This window comes from Sparus aurata, chromosome 14 (genome assembly GCF_900880675.1).
Source record: "Sparus aurata chromosome 14, fSpaAur1.1, whole genome shotgun sequence".
Taxonomy (NCBI): Eukaryota; Metazoa; Chordata; class Actinopteri; order Spariformes; family Sparidae; genus Sparus; species Sparus aurata.
This window is the reverse complement of record NC_044200.1, coordinates 13,734,303-13,751,437: the sequence shown is the minus strand read 5'-3', so window position 1 is coordinate 13,751,437 and position 17,135 is coordinate 13,734,303. Positions and strand designations below refer to the sequence as shown.

Below are 17,135 nucleotides of genomic sequence, written 5' to 3'. Positions count from 1 at the left end.
CAACCGATAGCGTCTCCTACCATCATGGCCGACCGGCTCAGACCCCACCCAAATCAACCCAAATCAGCACGTGACTCCTCAATCTCAAATTGAGATTGAGGAGTCACGTGCTGATTTGGTCTAGAGCTCGGTTATGTGGTCAAGCTAATATTCAGTTAGCTTAGCACAAAGACTGGAACCATGGGAAATGCTAGCTAGCCTGGCTCTGTCAAAATATGTTTACCTGCATTGCTAGTGCTTGTTTAATTGGTAGGATAATAGTGCAAAAACAACATTTTTCTTCTGTTTTGCTAATAGCAGTGGCGGTCCTAGCTTGCCTGACGCCAAAACTGTAGTTAAAGGAATAGTTCAACATTTTAGGCAATACAGTGGGCTTTCCAAGTTAGCTCTAGCTTGCCCATGTACAAAATTAAGATACTGTTTGAATATTAATACCTCAGTAATATTATTATAAAAGAGGTCATATTATGCAAATGGTCGGGTTCATACTTTTATTTGGGGCACTCCCCTTACACACTGTGTCTTGACAATTTGTTTTAGATACCAAGTGAGACATCTTGCCTCTGTTGGATCTTTGATGAGAGTTGCTCGTGCACTTTGTCACTTCTACTTGCACAAAAATGCTAAATAACACAACAAAGGAAAGGCAAAAACCTAAAAAGCATAATATGACCTCTTCATATGAAAATATATCTTTTAAGGGAGGTATTCTTCAGTATGTACTTTCACTTTTCAAGTGCATTTTGCTGATACTTGAACGAAAGCGAACTAAAGAGTATTTCTTCCAGCTTCAACATTAACATCTATTATTTGACGTGCACACGTTGAAGTTTAATTGATACTGAATGTAGATTTATGCCAAAAATTTGGATAGCTGGTGCATCTGGTTATGAGTAAGCAACAGGTGAATTTATGAGTCAGTAGCTGCCTACATGATCAGTTTACCACAAAAGGGCAGAGCCCTGCATTGTTTGGCTCGAGTTGTAAGGGGAAACTGCCGCAAGACACAATTTCCAGGTAAAGGATTGGTCTTTTCACCGGATGTGGAATGCAAATGGGCAAAACTTTTATAGCCATGATTTTCCCTACCAGACATTTATGATAGTGTCTGTATTTATTCAGGCCACATTTGGCTCCTGCTGTTGATACGGTGTCGCCAGCAAGCTGCTTGGCCTGTTTATTTTCCTACTCTATTCTATTATAATATGCTTAGTTATATTACATCGAAAACAAAGCTGGATGACTAAGTAAAGCTGTCCTGAAGGCTCACAACCCATGAGTGAAAATGTGGTCTTACAGCCCCCTGTCATCTGATAGTGTGCAAACTGTCCACCTCCACAATATCATCCCATGAAAGTGTGACATTATAGATGCTAATCCCTGCTGAGAACAGGGGGGTGGAGGTGGGAAGCAGCCCACATTTTCACCCTGGGGCCCAATAGCAGGTTATTCTACTCATGACTCCAAAGCTTTTAAAACAGCTAACCTTCAGATGTTTCGATGTTTTGACATAAATGCTAATCAGCTGCTTGCCCTCAGATTGACACGCCTTCTTTTCCGTTTTGAAACTTCTAGGAAAATAAAGCCAATGAATCAATGGCCTTTCTACAAAAACAATATTCGTGACGAGCACAATATGTTTTCTCCTCTTTAATGCAATCTTTTCTCAAAAAAAAAACAAAAAAACAATCTTTCCAGTCCAGGTCTTCAAATCACATTCACATTACACTTCTCTGTGCATAATATTCATGACAGAAAATGGTGACAACGTTTTTTTTCGGTATGTTTGATTTAAATGCTCCGGATACATCCATGTGACATTACAACGTGTTTTTCGAACAATCGAGCTGTCTTGAATACGGTCATTTAGCGGACCCTTGTGTCCCCGACTGCCGTGCTTGACCCATAAAAGCAGCATTCATTGAACAACATAGAACCAAGAATCAAACAAAAGTGGAAGGAGGAGGGTGTGTCGGCCTCTGGATGCATGGGCTCAAGTTATCTGGATCGTTAAGATAGTCTTATATGCTCAATTACATGACAAGTGGAATTTTTAAAAACAGCATGGGGTTAAAAAGATTAAGTGCCTGTGATTCGTTAGTCATCATTTCAACAATCAGTCCCCGAAAAACGCACCATTTCACATTATAAATTATTATATTCCTAAATTACATCAATTAAGTTCATCAAACAATGTTTAAGATTGTTATTTTTCTTTTTTTGGCCTACGAAATCTGTGTCATGTAACGTGACATCCAAAAGAGAATTTGCCCGCCTGATCACACTTTTCGATTTGGCACGTCATATTTCACGCTCATCAACCAACACACTTTTACACACACACAAAGAGAGAGGTTCAAGATGGTTTGACTCCCTTACTCGTGGCAGACGAGGTTGAAAGTTTACGACGGATGGATTGGTGTCACAAAGTTTATGATTTCGCAGTCATGGAGCAGATGAAAGGAGGCTGAATTTCAGGGTCATGGGGGGAATGTTAAAAGAGGCGACATGTTTTTATTAGTCCTAAGAGGTGGATAAAGAACAAAAGAAGCGTTTGTCTTACCGGAATCTCCAAAATAATCTGTCTGATCACGACTGTGTTGCCTTTATGTTTGAAACATTACCCTCGAAATGTTATAAAACCCTGATTTCTTCATTTTTGTCTATTTCTATTGATGTGCACAAGTTTATTAGCAAGATGCTGGACTCTGTAAAAAAACAAAACAATTCTCTGACCGTTCCTGATTTTCTGCTGCGTCACTGAACACCTCGACCCGAAATTGAACACAAAGCTTCCACCAGATCGTCATTTACAAATCAAATCAACCATCTCCATCTCGCTCCAAGTCACGAACCAACCAGCTGACCTTCATGTCCCTAACCCCCGTGGCACATTGTGATCAATACAAACATACTGTACATACTGTTCTCAGTGGGTTTTTCTACATGATGGGGGGTTTTTTCCACCTTTTTTTAAATTCCTGCCATTTGTACATTGTTAAAAAATATATAAAATATTAGGAGAAATTTTACAGGTTCATTCAGGTTAAAAACACAATTCAATGTTTTTCTCTTCAAAGATATTTACAAATCTCTGTGTGGTTACTAGTCGTCATTCAGCTGTCAACACAGAAGTGAGTGGGTGTCGCTTAAGCACAAAAAAAAAGAAGTAAAAAAAAGAAATGTGACATTTAAACTGCTGATTTGAGCCTTTTCTTCTTTGGAATTCTGTCTTCCTATGAAAAATGTGGAGTCAAGAGCTGCAGGAAACGTGGCGAGAGAAGGATTCAGCCCTTCGTCTTTTCTATGAAACCCCCCAAAATTGAGCTTGTTTAGGCGGTAACCCAAAAAACAGAAAGAAATATTATGTATTGTAATAAAAATGCATTTTTAAAAAAAAATTCTTTAACCAGTAAATGGTTTGTGATCTGAGAATGAAACCATTAAACCGAACTGTAAATCTGTCAGCAGGCGAATCAATAATGAAAGTAACTGTTAGTTGCAGCCGGAGGCGCAAAGTAATATATGTGGAGAAAAACAATCGTATTGTTCGTTTTTACCAAATTGCCCCGCAGCACCATGAGACGTGATTAAACTGCCGAGCATTCATCTACAGAGAGCAGTCAAACCGCCATTTTCATTTAAAGTCAAATATACAAATGACTCGAATTGAATCGTCTCATTCAACAAACAGTTTAAATAAACTCTGTTGACCCCAGCAGCTTGTAATACCTAAGGCAAAGACGCATTAAATACTTTCAGTGTGACAACATGGGAAACAGTAAGAGTTGATGAAAGGTATGTGGTGGAAAATGAACAACATACCAGTTTGTTGGATCGGTCAAGGTTAGTGGACTCACGGCATCGTGACTCAGGTCCAGTTTTTAGTTTACTGAGGTATCGACTCCTGACAGCCGCTATGGTCCGGTGAGATAGAACGTCTATGACCTTTGACCCCGTCATCTACGAGCAACACCCATCTCCTTTTGTCCCTTTAGTTTTTTTTTTTTTTTAATTAGTTCTCCATTATATGTTTAATTAGTTTCATTTTAATGCCATAGGAGATGTTGGGATAGGTTTATCATTTCAGGCCAATTAACTTCATCTTTAGAAAATTGTTACCAATGATTGTAAAGAAAATCCACTTCACATTACAATGCAGCAGAGGAGATCTATGATACTCATCAATATTAAGGTTTGAAAGTGAGTTCCATGTGGTATATCATCATGGTCTGATGACTAAGACATTATCAGGTCCGGACACATTCCCCACATGGACATGCTTAGGGGTCAGTTACTCTTTTATTGACTAGAAAGCGTATCCGTTCTGCTAAAAAGAAAATTTAAAAAATGACCATTAGTGAAATAAAAACGACCCAAACACAACATTCATACAAAGTTTCTGTAAGGCATTCCTTCACCGGGTGACCAACGCCAGCAGGGTGTGCTGCAGCTTCCTCTTCTCAAGCTTCAGCTCATCAGTCTGGTGTTTGCCAGCAAAAGAAAAAAAGTGTACTTGAGATATCCACAGTTTTTTCTCTGTCAGAGACGTCTCCCATGAGTGTTTAACACAGTTCTGGTGATGGCTTTGGTCTGTCCTGTCCTCCAAAGACTAGAAATTATACATACAGGAGAGCTCTGAAAAGTCATTAGATTCATGCAAGACTGTACAAACTCTCAGCGAACGGTCCGAGTGGGACAGTTCGTGAGGTTTAGGTGCAGTCCTATCTGCAGGAGGTGCCCAACACGCTGCCCGTCGAAGGAGTGGTGGCAGTGGCGCTGTAATGGGGGTAGTTGTCGTTCGGCGGTGGGCTCGGGAGGATGGAGTTCCCGTTGGTTGGGGAGCAGCTGAGCTGGAGCCTCCGCAGGTATTCGGCGTGGACGGGTTTGTGGCTCTGCAGCACTTTGATGGCCTCGTCCACGGTGAACCACTCCCGCTTGCGGCCTGCAGAGGGCAACAGAGCGCAGTGTATGAGTTAAAAGTAAGTTTTCACATTGGGTCTTCCCTGCATGGTGCAATAACAAAGCCATAACATACAGATTCTATCAATTCTCTGTTATTGTACAGAAGATGCAGTTCTGAATCAAGGTGATTTCACATCATATCACCGGTATTTCTTTTAAAATGCAACAAAGATTTAGGAAGTCATGAGCCTTTAATAGCTGCAGCATGTTACTCTCTAACTGTAATAGGAAGAAATAGTTCACTGCAATAACTGGAATTGGGAAGTATGACAGACTGAGGTACTCTGCAGCAAGCAAGCCGAACAGGAAGCCTTAAATTAAAAGGGGCAATATGTTAGAATTTTAGTTGAAAATGTACCACTTACGTAAAAACTAAAATTATCAACAGAATATGAATCAATACCAGTTTTAAAAAAGGTGAAATATGTAAGGTTTTTTTTTAAATATTGTGATTGTAAAGTTAGCATGCTAACCACCTAGCCCTGGACCCAAAAGCCTTTATCCTCGTGAACACCAACACTCCCCTGGTTAGCTGCACAGCTAATTGAGGTAACAAGCTAGCTATAGTAGCTACAGACGTTGATGCATAAATGGAATAGAGTTAGCAGTTACTCTAGTGATATGCTGACTCTTGTGTATTTGACAGCTGGCAAATTCTTACATATAGCACCTTTTACATTTATTCTCAGCTCATTGGTAAAGGAGAGCTCAAAGCGAGAAAATAGTGCACATAGCCGGCGTAGTAACATCAACAGCTGGAGGATGCTCTCCACTGAAGGCAGGGTACTGGTGTCCAGGCTGCTGACAGCTGTAATATACTGCAGCCAGGAACCACTGCAGCTCAGATTTATGGGCACCTGTTGTCACTGCATACCCCCTATGCCCACACAGTCTCCATGCACCATACAGGCCTTCACATAAATAACAAGATATAATTTATTAGAAAATGTGAGCTAGTTCTTACACACACACACACACACACACACACACACACACACACACACACACACACACACACACACACACACGCACACACACACGCACACACACGCACACACACACACACACATCTGCAAGCGCTCATTGGAAGGTGAGGGGAAACCGTACCTATGTTGACTGAGTCCTCCCAGGCCTCCAACGTCTCTGTGACGGTCAACACGTACACGTACGTCCGGTGCTTCCGATCCTGGTTTTGCTTTAAAACGGATGATACAAAACCATAAATACACGCAAGTATTCATATTTAGCCATCGTCTGCATTATCTGTCCAATTTACGTCCAATTTTGTACATTTCTTCAGTCACTCTGATGCGTTCTTAGCAAAAATCCCCAATATAGAAAAATGTTGCCAATTTGTGCATCTCATCCTCCTGTAACTGTACTTTATTATGCACATGTATAATAAACCGCCAGGGTAAGATGAGGACGTGAAAGCTTACCTCAAAAACACCAAGCAGGCGTCCTAGCTTGCCCTTCACACCAGCCTGGGGAACAGATGAAAAAAAACATTACAAAAAAAGGTTTTTATTTTCCTTTCTGGCTCTAGTGTACGGAAAAAAAAACAGACCGCTTCTTTGTGAGATTTAAAAAAAAAAAAAGTTTTGAGTTGCCGTGGCATTACAGCACAATCTCTCACAAAGATGAATAGAGGGTGAAAAACAGTGATCAAACCACAGACTATACTCAACAATGGGTATTGTGTATTAGATTTCAGTGTTTTAGAGAAGTGCAGGTCCGCCTCTTTGTGCTGAACTCTACTGTAACCTCCCAGGCTTTGTGTTGATATAGAAATGCCTGGCAAACAACTACCCAAACACAAAAACATTCCCAGCTAAAGTGCAGAATAAATCCCCACACCCAGACTGAGAGGTTTTTGTCCTCTGTGGCCTCACAGCTTCTTTAATTTATCAGCCAAGCCGTAATTATTATAAAATATGATTATTTCTTAATGGACCCTTGTAGTGTTTTAGACTGGCTGGATGTTACATCAATCATTTGCAATGTCCTTTCACCTGGAAACAAAAAACCTGGCATGATTCCTGAAAGAATATTATGAAATGCAGTTATGTCTGTTTCATAACACTTAACAGTTGCTTTATCAATTCCGACGCGCTTCACAGGAATCAAATTACTGTCAAGACATATGACATCTGTCCCCTTCTCCAGTCCCCTGCTCAGCATACTTCACAAGTGTCACTCTGTCTCAATGATGTGTCCAGCGGGCTGGACTGCGGGGTCTGTGAAGGCACAGGAATCCAACGAGGAGCCAAGTTTAGACCGCTGACGTGGCTGAGAACACAAGGTTCTTGAGCAGAGGGACCTCTGGAATACCAGCAGACACCTCAGTCATCCAGCCGCTGACACCAAAGTTGCCTTTCAGAAATCTCACCCTCTAACATGGATACTGGCGGACAGCTGTTAGCGCCATGCAAGTCCAGTTTTGGTTTGTGATGTCAAAGATGTGTGTGACCCCACAGGTGCACAGAGGTTTGTTGGAGAGCTTTTGCGGGATTTTCTAATGATGAATGGAAAGAACTTTCCCCATCCAAAATATCTCAGGTATCATGTCCTCAGCAGCCGCACACCGATATGTGTGATATGTGACCAAAGTAACACAACATGTCCTTATAAGGAACTATCCTTGATCAAAATTACACTGCGTGGTTGAAAGTGGGATGTTTTGGGGAATTAAAGCCTTGAGCACTGTAGCATTCAGTGCACTAAAATAAAAAAACATCAGAAATATTCAGAAAATCCTGCAGTTTGCAGAGATGTGGCCTCGAGTCACTATTTTGATAACTTGCTTGACAGAATAAAATAAATGACTTGAGACCCTATTTTAACTTGACTTGACCAAGAAAGAATGGACTGTGGCTCGCTTAACACTTGGACGAAATGATTTGCGTCACATGTCTGGCAGCTCACAACACCAAGATATTTCCAAAGGGAACTTTCTTTGCATACTGCTTTGAGTACCTGTTGCATAATGGACAGGTGGTCTCTGGATGTAGACCAACACTGTCAAACACACCAAAAAAAGGGAAATAAAACATGGGGCTGTTTTTCTTTGCTGGGAAACTGTGGAGTTCAACCACCTGCTTCCCTTCATGTGTTCATTCTCTGATTAAGCAAGATGACCTCAGTTTGACATCAAATCTCAGTTTAAGTGGTATTAAAAAAACAGGTTTATTCACCTCCTCAAACACCTCCCTCACTGCGGCGCCGCATGGCTCCTCCTCAGGCTCCATCCCGCCCCCAGGGACGATCCACTGGTCCGGGTGTCGACTGCTGCTGACCAGCAACACCTATAAAGGAAAGCACACGTTTATGAATTGTAGGACATGTCAAGTCCTTCATTTCACTGAGAGCAGGGGGGACATTTAATGAGACATTTGCCCTGCATCCAATTGTACTTCACCTCCATTCAGTGGCCTTGACTTGGCTGGTCATACTGAAACTGAGGACTTAACATGAGACGTGATCCTTGACCCTTTTCACTCGGGTCTGAAGGACAGATGACTGGTGATCGGTGTCCCCTGCTATTTATTCTCCGTTGTTGCTTACAGGATCCTAAATCTACCACAGGCCTCACAGCTTTAAATACTGAATTCTGACGTGATATTTGGTATAAATAGTATCAATCTTCCATGTTAAACAGATACAAGGAATAAATGAAAATTAAAAAAAACTTAAGAATGATTCCTATTGCTACCCCTGATAGTAGGGACCAGGAATACTAGTACGTTAAATGTATTATTATTATTATTATTATTATTATTATTATTATTATTATTATTATTATTATTATTATCTCATTAATGTAAAGGTTTAAATACTTATTGACAAAAATTTCAATGAAATGTCAAATCTTCCAAGTTGCTTCATAAAAATGAGCATCCATTACTAATGTTAACAATCTGGTTAACTGTTATATCTAAGAGGCATTTAAAAGCATTTAAAGTACAATTTGGTGATCAAAGAATGCAATTAATGGATATATTGGCTTTTTCAATGTACTACACTAAAATTTCAAATATTGTTAAATATACTAAAACTGTGTGAGCAGTGCTTTTGTTAGCTTTTTATCTCTACAAAAAAGTTTTCACCCGTTTCGGTTTGTATGTTGGTTTGTCGCCAGGATTACACAAAAACTACTGCACGGATTTCTGTGAAACTTGGATGGAGGATTAGTCTCAACCCAGAATAGACCTGTTAAACCTTTGGAGTGGATCCTGATAAACGGACAGATCCGGGATTTTTTCGCTCTATCATACCGTTCTAGTATTTTATCATATTTTTCAGTGAAAACTCCCTCTTGTTTTCAAGGATTTTTGTTTGGTTTTGCTTTTCAGAGGGTACTAGTATCTGTCTACTTTGCAAAATAGCATTTTTTTTTTTAGCATTTTTCCAGTCCAGCAAAGCAGCTCAATCACTGCCAGTTTTTAAGCGCTTCCACCACAACATGACCTCAGCAAACAATGCATGTAAACCAAGCATGAACCACCCAAATCCCGCCAGTGCTCCCCCTGAGCGGCCTGCGGGGCTTGAATTACACTACAGTTGCAGTGTGCACCGATATGCCATGGATCGGATGTGCCTGTGACTGCAGTTTCTGGCAGTATCCATATAGCAACCACAACAGACCGACAGGGCACCTGCTGTAAACATTAACGCATGTGTATGGAGCGCTTCAATCGGTGTTAAAACACAGGAAACGGGTCATATAGCCAATATAAGAAAACCCAATTAGATAAGATTCATGTGCAGTCTTGTCCGCTTCATTTGTGATTCATCAGCATCGTCTCACTCTCACAGCTTGTTATCATATTTACTAACACACGACTTTCAGTGGACACACCTGCAGCAAAGCGACATGTGTAAGCAGCTTGTGCGACATACGGCGACATCCACCTCTGCCTCCCATCTGATCACCATATCCAGTAATCTGCCAGAGGAGTCAGCCTGTCACTTAATCCTAACTGAGCTTTCGCATGTCTTCCCTTACGTTCTCTAATAGGATTGGGGCCGAGCGTCTTCAAGGGTCAAACCGATTGGACGGCACATGCTCGGGGGCCTCGGCAGCCAGCGCCGGCGGCTGCCGCCTTCCTCACGTGCCGCGTTCACCCAACTCGGCCACCTGCCTTTTTCCCCAGACTATATAGGTTAGGATGAAGGGCGGGAGGCGGAGGGCGAGGGGAGCTGAGTGTCACTATACAGTTCGAATGCCGAGTGTGATGATGTGGATTAAATGTGAGCATGGTCAGTAAACATTTACCGGAGATGAAAAGGGAACAAGAGAAACACACAGCAGGTGTTTATCCTATGCAACAGATGCTTGTCTTATATGGTGTACAGTAAGCGGTGTGTTTTTAAGGAAGGTGCATTTACACTCGCATAGGAATAATCAATGCTGGTGCAGAACATGACGTCTTCTCAGGAGAGTGCAAACTGTTAAAAGAAATGTGCCAAGTTGAACCTCATAACTCGGTTGAAGGAGCTCTTTGATAGAGAGGCTGACACTTGCCAACTGAAGGTAAACTTTTGTCCTTTTAAAAGAGCACTATGTAGTTTAGGAGAAGAAATCCAAGTCAGATTTTTAATATTTACAATATTAATGAAGTGATAATAAAAACTCAGATATATTTATCTTATTTTCAAACTGAACAAACAAGCTTTTCTCAGAGGAAATAAGGTCCCCAGAACACAGTTTGAAGCTAGAAAGGTGGCAGGGTCCGCCAAATGTAAACAAAGCATGAAACAGTATGAAATTGTGTTGTCCTTTAAGAAAACGAGAGTTTGTTTATTTTGTTTTTTTAGGCAAAATAAATCAGTCAATGAAGATCTTCCCCCACCCCCTAAGACTTTAGTACATAGTGCACCTTTAACATTAAATCTGAGAAAACTAAAAAAAAGACAGATCCAGATTTATTTTTTGCCCATGACATAATATAAAAATCCATTCCCTCATTCTTGTTTTGCAAGTGATTGATTTTGAGTACTCCAACCTGCTGCCCCTCGCTGTCTGATTGTTGTGTCTCTGTGCCGAGCTGCAGCCAGCGAGGCTTAAAAGGATATCACTGGTGTCAACGTGTCCTAAGCCGACAGTGTGATGTATACAAAACAAAAAAGCCACAGAGCTTCCGGGGCAGCGAGGACAAAGCCAAATTTCTGCTTTGCTTGTTCCATTTTTATCTTTCGGTCGCTGCCCCACAGGAACACAGGCTGCATTTAGCTTTGGTTTTAATGAATGTAGGAATGTGGAGCGCCCAATCGACATATTACAAACTGCATGTAATTAAGATTTGTTTCTTCACACGTGCTTCTGAGATGAATACGGCGACATATTCATAAGAGGGAGCAGCGGGGTTCGGTTAAGCCATTACTTCTAGCTAACTATCAAATGTTTAAGCTAACTATCAACTATTCAGCTGTTAGGTTAGCCTACTCTTAACTATCAACCATTTAGCAATTACCTTGGCCAACTATCCACCATTTATCTATGCCCTTCAGCTAACTATTTACCATTCCTTAGCCTACATTTGGCTAACTATCAACCACTGACCATTTCAACACCTCATCTATAACAATTACCTGTTTGGACTGCTCATCATTCCTTTTAGCTATCCACTTCAAATCATTTATACTATCAGCTGACTGCTTAGACACTTTCTAACTGCTTTCCAGGATCTATAATTTGTAAAAACGTCACACATGAGCTTAACTCTTTTTGCGCTTTCCTGTAACTCCTGACAAAATGGGGAAAAAAAGCAGCATTACCCTAGACTCCTCAGGATACAGTGAACAGCATGATGACCGACCAAAACAACTCACACCGTCATGACAGTTGAGTCACCTGACAGCTGTATTCTGAAAGCACAGAATACTGTTTACTATTTGGAAAGAGGGGCTGGATAAAGGAGAAACCCCAAAGGATGGCCGTAGTATGTCCCACTGACATTTGACTGTTTTGCAACTCACACCGCTTACCAGGGGCTCCTAGCGTGAAAAGGGAGGTGGGCAAATTCTGAGGTAACATACCGTAAATCTACTCCGGGTCATAAAAAACACTGGACAACTGTCAGACTGTTGTGGCGTCATGGGGTCTTTCTTTTCCAGAAATCCATCTAACAATTTAAAGTTACTGAAAAAGCTTAAACTCCTGGTTAACCAGCATGACATGGCATAAATGATGAGGTCTCTTGTGTAAACTTATTAAGAAGAGGAGCAGTAACTCTTATCAGAACTGCGGCTGGTAGTGAAACACAGCCTATGACAGCAAGTCCTCTGGCATGGCCTCAAACAGGGACAGCAGGCAGGGATATTCTGGAGGACATAAACACCTCCTCCTCCCGAAGGAGGAACGCCTGTAGCTGTCAAATAAAGAAGGGCTCCAAATGCCAGGCCAGGCTGGGTGCCGCGGGGAGAAAATGATGGAAATCCAAGACGCACAAGTGCAGGGGTGGAATCAATAGTGCTAAGACAGTAATATAGTCGCTTCATTATACTGGTATCAGCAAATAAGAGGAGCCATAAACAGGGGATGCCAGAGACAAACAGCGGGAGAGGCAAAGGCAGGGAGAGACTATTGCCTATGTTTCTGACTTTATGATGGAGCATCCACTCACACTGATAACCTGCCCCTCCTGTTTCCATCATGACAGTGTTTACGATCTGCTGCAGTACCTTTCAACGCGGAGCAGCTGGGTTACAATCTGATAAAGATTATAAAAGGTTATGGCTAGATGAGTCCTGATTACACTCTAAAAATATAAATGGTGCATAGATTGGTGGCATTATTTAAAGTTTATTTGAATAAACTCGCGCTTGTAAATCATAAGACAAACAAACAATTTTAGTGTTGCATTTTTGCAGCTATGAAGCAACATCAGCAATATTCAATCTCATTTAACCTCTGTTTTGGTCTCCACCAACTCCTGAGTGAATTAGAAGCTGAAATAGAAGTGAGAGCCATGAGCCTGAAACAAAACTGTAAATGTGCTATAAAGCTCTCCAAAGCTACAGTTGATTACAGTGTGAGGTTATAATTTCTCTGCAGGTTAGTCAATAAAAGTGTTTCATCTTACGTTACAGAGTCATTTAATTTACTGCTATCTATAAATATTGGTTATAGTATCTTAGATCCATAGTCATGCTTCTGATGTGTAACCAGGTGAGAAAGTGGCGATTACATTATTTCTCAGAAACTGTTAATAAGCTGCACACCCATAATTCTTTCACTGTGCACTCCAGTGCACAATATCCAGTTAGATTAACTAACCAAATACAGAACCATCAGCGTTACTCATTTCAAATTTCAATTAAATGCATGAATGAGTAGACTTTATTTAATCATTCAGAAATAAACTAGAACTACTTTTTTTCCCCCTTTTACTCAGGTGCCCCGCTCGGCTATCAGTGCCGTCCCTCTGCTTTGTTAAGTTCCTGTTTCCCTCTGTTGGGAGTTTAATTGCTGTCATAGCGTACCTCGCCCTGAGGGCTCAGCTTTCTCCTTTCCTCTCCAAAACAAACAGTCCAGTAGAAGCATGTATGGCTCTTATTACACCACAGTAGAGTCTCCAATGTCTAGGAACTAATTGTATGTATGTGGGCATGTGTTTAAGAAATGCATTAATAACGCAAAGCCCCGTTTCTCAAGCTTCCTTGGATGGTAATTTGTCTTGCGAGCACCCAAAATCACTATTGGAGCACGAGATTGGTTCTCCGACTTCTGCAGCATCATCTCCGGCTGCATGAGCCAACATGCCTGTCAAAGCCTGAAAATCCTGAGGGTGATTGTCACACCTACACACTTCTGTTGTCACAATATCCTCTGACTGTCCTTTCCTGTAAATTCAAGTTAAGAGAAAAGAAGCACAGTGTACGAATGACTTCGGAGACTAATTATGCAAGAATGCAGTCGTGTAGGTACAACGTTTTATAACAATATGAACAAAAATCTTTGAAAATCTCAAAATCTCTTCCGTGTTCCTTCCTACACCTAAAACTCATACATGATGACATGTATCAGTGAGCAGATATACCTGTGTCTGATCTCTGTGTTGTACAGCAAAACACTGCAGGGCTCAGGTAGACCTCTCCGTGCCAGTCTAGTGGAACCAGACTGGGCTGCTTTTACAGTTTATTGTGTAACACTTTGTTTACGCCAAGCTCAAAGAGGAGGCTAAATTTAGATGGGCAGGAATATGCCACAAGAACAGAGATGTGGTCCTGATGTTTGGACATAAATATGACTTACTAGTATTGCGGACAGATGGTTGTTATTAGTCACAAAAAGGATCAGGTTACTAACGGGACATAATAAATGTGAGAATAACTTGTAGTGTTGTCAAAATGATCAAATTTCGAGTCATATTTATTCAGAATATTTGAAACGGTCTTAATACTTTAATACTTTTCTGCCGCATCAAAATATCCGTACCAGCTGAGCTTTCTCATCCTCTCCTCTTTCTGACAGTGAGTTGACATGTGCTCACTAGTTATAAAGGCTTAATCTAAACAGAAATCGTGGATGTATTGAGTAAAAAGATTAATATTAGATTATTAATATACAGACTTTCAGCTGTTCTCTGCCACAAGCTAACAGGAGAAAAATCTCACACCGTTGTTATATTAATCTTTAATGGAAATCTAAAGTTATGTGCCCACGATGTTGTGTAAATTTTCCCTGCAGTATTTTAAATGGTATACTTGGTATTTCTCAAGGTACTGTATCAAAGTTATAGATTCCAGTATCGTGACAACCAATAACTCACGGGTAACCCAAAACTGAAAATCTTAACTACTTAATATAAAGCGGGTGTATAAAACAAAACTTCCACAGGCTGATACAGGCAACTAAGTAAGACGGGGGAAAATGTATATGTGTATCTATTTGTTTACGTTTCGAACTCACCCTTTGTCACTTACATTAAAAGGTGTACTATGCAGTTTTGTGATAGAAATCATAATCAGAAGAGAAAGATCTTCATCGACTGATTTTTTTTTTTTAATGCCTAAACAGACAAACTGATTTCAACAGATTCATACTGTTTCACTTTGTATATGTGTGGCAGACCCCGCCACCTTTCGAGCTTCAAACAGTGCTCTTGAGGCCTCCGAGTTTGTATTATGACCTCATAATAGTGGCCCTTTAAATTTTTGAATGTTTGCACCTTTAACCCTTTAGTTTTTTTATTCTTTTTGTTGAGTTAAGTGGTTTTTCCTAACCTACTGTCTGGTTTGCTGTGGGTGACTACATTTACTGTTGCCTTATAGTTTGTTTTTTGAGAAATATGAATAGATGAGCTTCCAAAAACACATCATGTCAAGGAAGGTTTGAGGATATGTTGTGTTTTTGACTCTTGTGACACCCTTATACCTGTGAGCTATAACGGCTTATGCATCTTTAACTGGGTAGAGGGTTGTAAAATACTACAGGAGGCTACCGTAAAGCTTTTTAAAAGTGGGTCTGTAATGTATATATCACCTAGAAGACTCTTGAAGACACAACAACAACATGAGTCTGTCACCCAGTATTCATTATTTACATGGTAAAGGCCCCTTTAAATCCCCATCCACATAATTGCTACGCAGCTGCCGCTCAAGGCCGGCGGGATGCAGCATAATCATGAATGGCCACTGCCTGGTCACGGGTGCTTCCCCCATGCCGTGGTATTAAATGTGGCGACACTTGATAGATATACTTAATTATAGACCCGTGGCCCATATTCTCGCGTCCTCAGTCAAACACACGCCGATGTTAAACCCCCACTATTAAAGGAAGCGTGCGGCGGAGCGCCTCGCCCCCTCCGTTAGCTGCCTCAAGCAAGCAGACAGCTAACAGGAAGCAGGGCGAATTTGTCTTCAAAATAAGAGCTTTAAATTGCACCCCATTGAAGGTTAGAATGGCGATCTTAGCGGGGGGGTTTTATTTTGAAAGTGGCGACCGTTATTAGCTTGCCGCTAAATGAAGCTAGCTCGACAGCAGCCCCCTTTTTTTTTCTCCTCTCCCTTCTCCTCAAACTAGCCTAAACTGGATGGCTCAAGGCGCATCAGCAGCAGCATCAACAGCAGCGACACAAACCAAAACAGTGACATTGAGGGGGGAAAGTGAAAAGCCGTGCGCTTACAGCTACACCCAGAGGGCGACGCCATGAATCAAAACCCAGACGCATTATGAAAGATGAACGTCAGTTTTATTCACAGTCGCCCATGTGTTTGTTTGAATGACGGGGTGCAGACGGGGGGGGGTGACTAGGCCACAAAGTCATACACAACCTTTCAGCTCCACACTAACGTTACACTGCGGGATGTCTTACCTCTTCTTCGCGTTCATTCTTGAAACACAGACACGCCGCTCGCTTCTTAAAGCCCTCGCCATCGTATGTCCTGGTCTGGTTCGGCTTGAGCTTCATTGTTGGGGGGGGGGGGGGGGGGTTTGTTTGGCCTCCTTTTTTCCTTTCTTTTTTTTTTTTTTTTAAAGATAAACCCGGCAAAAACACACAGAGAAGAGAAGAAGAAGTTAACAGCGGAGCCGCCGCATCGTTGCTGCTCTCTGCATCCGTGGTCCGAGATGGTCGGGAATCAGAGGAGGAAGGGCTTGTTGGAGAGATCCCAATGGCAGCCGTCAAGTCGGTCCTGGATGTATGTTCTCCTCCTGAAAAAAAACCAAAGTGCGTCTCGGAAGAAGAAGAAAAAATCAAGGCTCCAGCTGATGCCCGTGATTTCCAGTCGGCAGTGAGTGTGCAACCCCGCAGGCACAGATCTTATGTAGACTACAGCCTACACAGCACAGCCCTCCTCTGGACCCATTTGCGCATGGCCGCTGACTCAGTACAATGAACAGGCAGGCTGGAGGTTTAGATATACGGATCACTCCTTTCTGGCAGCGATGAGCTCATTGGTTGGGCTGGTCTCGGTGGGCGGGGCCACACTTCTGGTCCAAAACAGCGATGATAAACAAATGCGTAATTTGTGCACATCTGTAGCAGAGCGCTGCAGAACACAGGGGCCTTTTTTTTTTTTTATTAAGTGTGCTACTTAAAGAGTGTGCAACCGCTGCTGAAGATGCTCATGAAAGGAGGACTGTGTCTAATGTATATAATAACTGCTAATGTTGTGGTGACCAGCCAACAGGAACATTTTCAGGTTTTCTTAATTTGATAAGTTGA

The 17,135-nt window shown here is 41.6% G+C and overlaps 1 protein-coding gene across 1 annotated transcript; it reads right to left on the bottom strand.

The window, feature by feature from the left end:
- Positions 1-1,635: 1,635 nt before the first annotated feature.
- On the bottom strand, positions 1,636-16,818 carry nudt4b (nudix (nucleoside diphosphate linked moiety X)-type motif 4b). Its single transcript, XM_030440259.1, has 5 exons — positions 16,284-16,818; positions 8,160-8,270; positions 6,405-6,449; positions 6,073-6,160; positions 1,636-4,945 (listed from the first exon to the last, which is right to left on the bottom strand). Exons 1-5 carry the CDS (start codon positions 16,377-16,379, stop codon positions 4,725-4,727), a joined length of 561 nt encoding a protein of 186 aa, XP_030296119.1. The 5' UTR covers positions 16,380-16,818; the 3' UTR covers positions 1,636-4,724.
- Between the last annotated feature and the right edge of the window lie 317 nt (positions 16,819-17,135).

What these genes read in the sequence shown, in the direction of transcription:
- nudt4b (XM_030440259.1), bottom strand. Translation starts at nt 16,379, where the DNA reads ATGAAGCTCAAGCCGAACCAGACCAGGACATACGATGGCGAGGGCTTT. An exon ending in AGAATGAACGCGAAGAAGAG is followed by an intron (nt 8,271 to 16,283) that starts GTAAGACATCCC and finishes TTTCCTTTATAG; the next exon opens with GTGTTGCTGGTCAGCAGCAG. An exon ending in TGAGGGAGGTGTTTGAGGAG is followed by an intron (nt 6,450 to 8,159) that starts GTGAATAAACCT and finishes TCTGTTCCCCAG; the next exon opens with GCTGGTGTGAAGGGCAAGCT.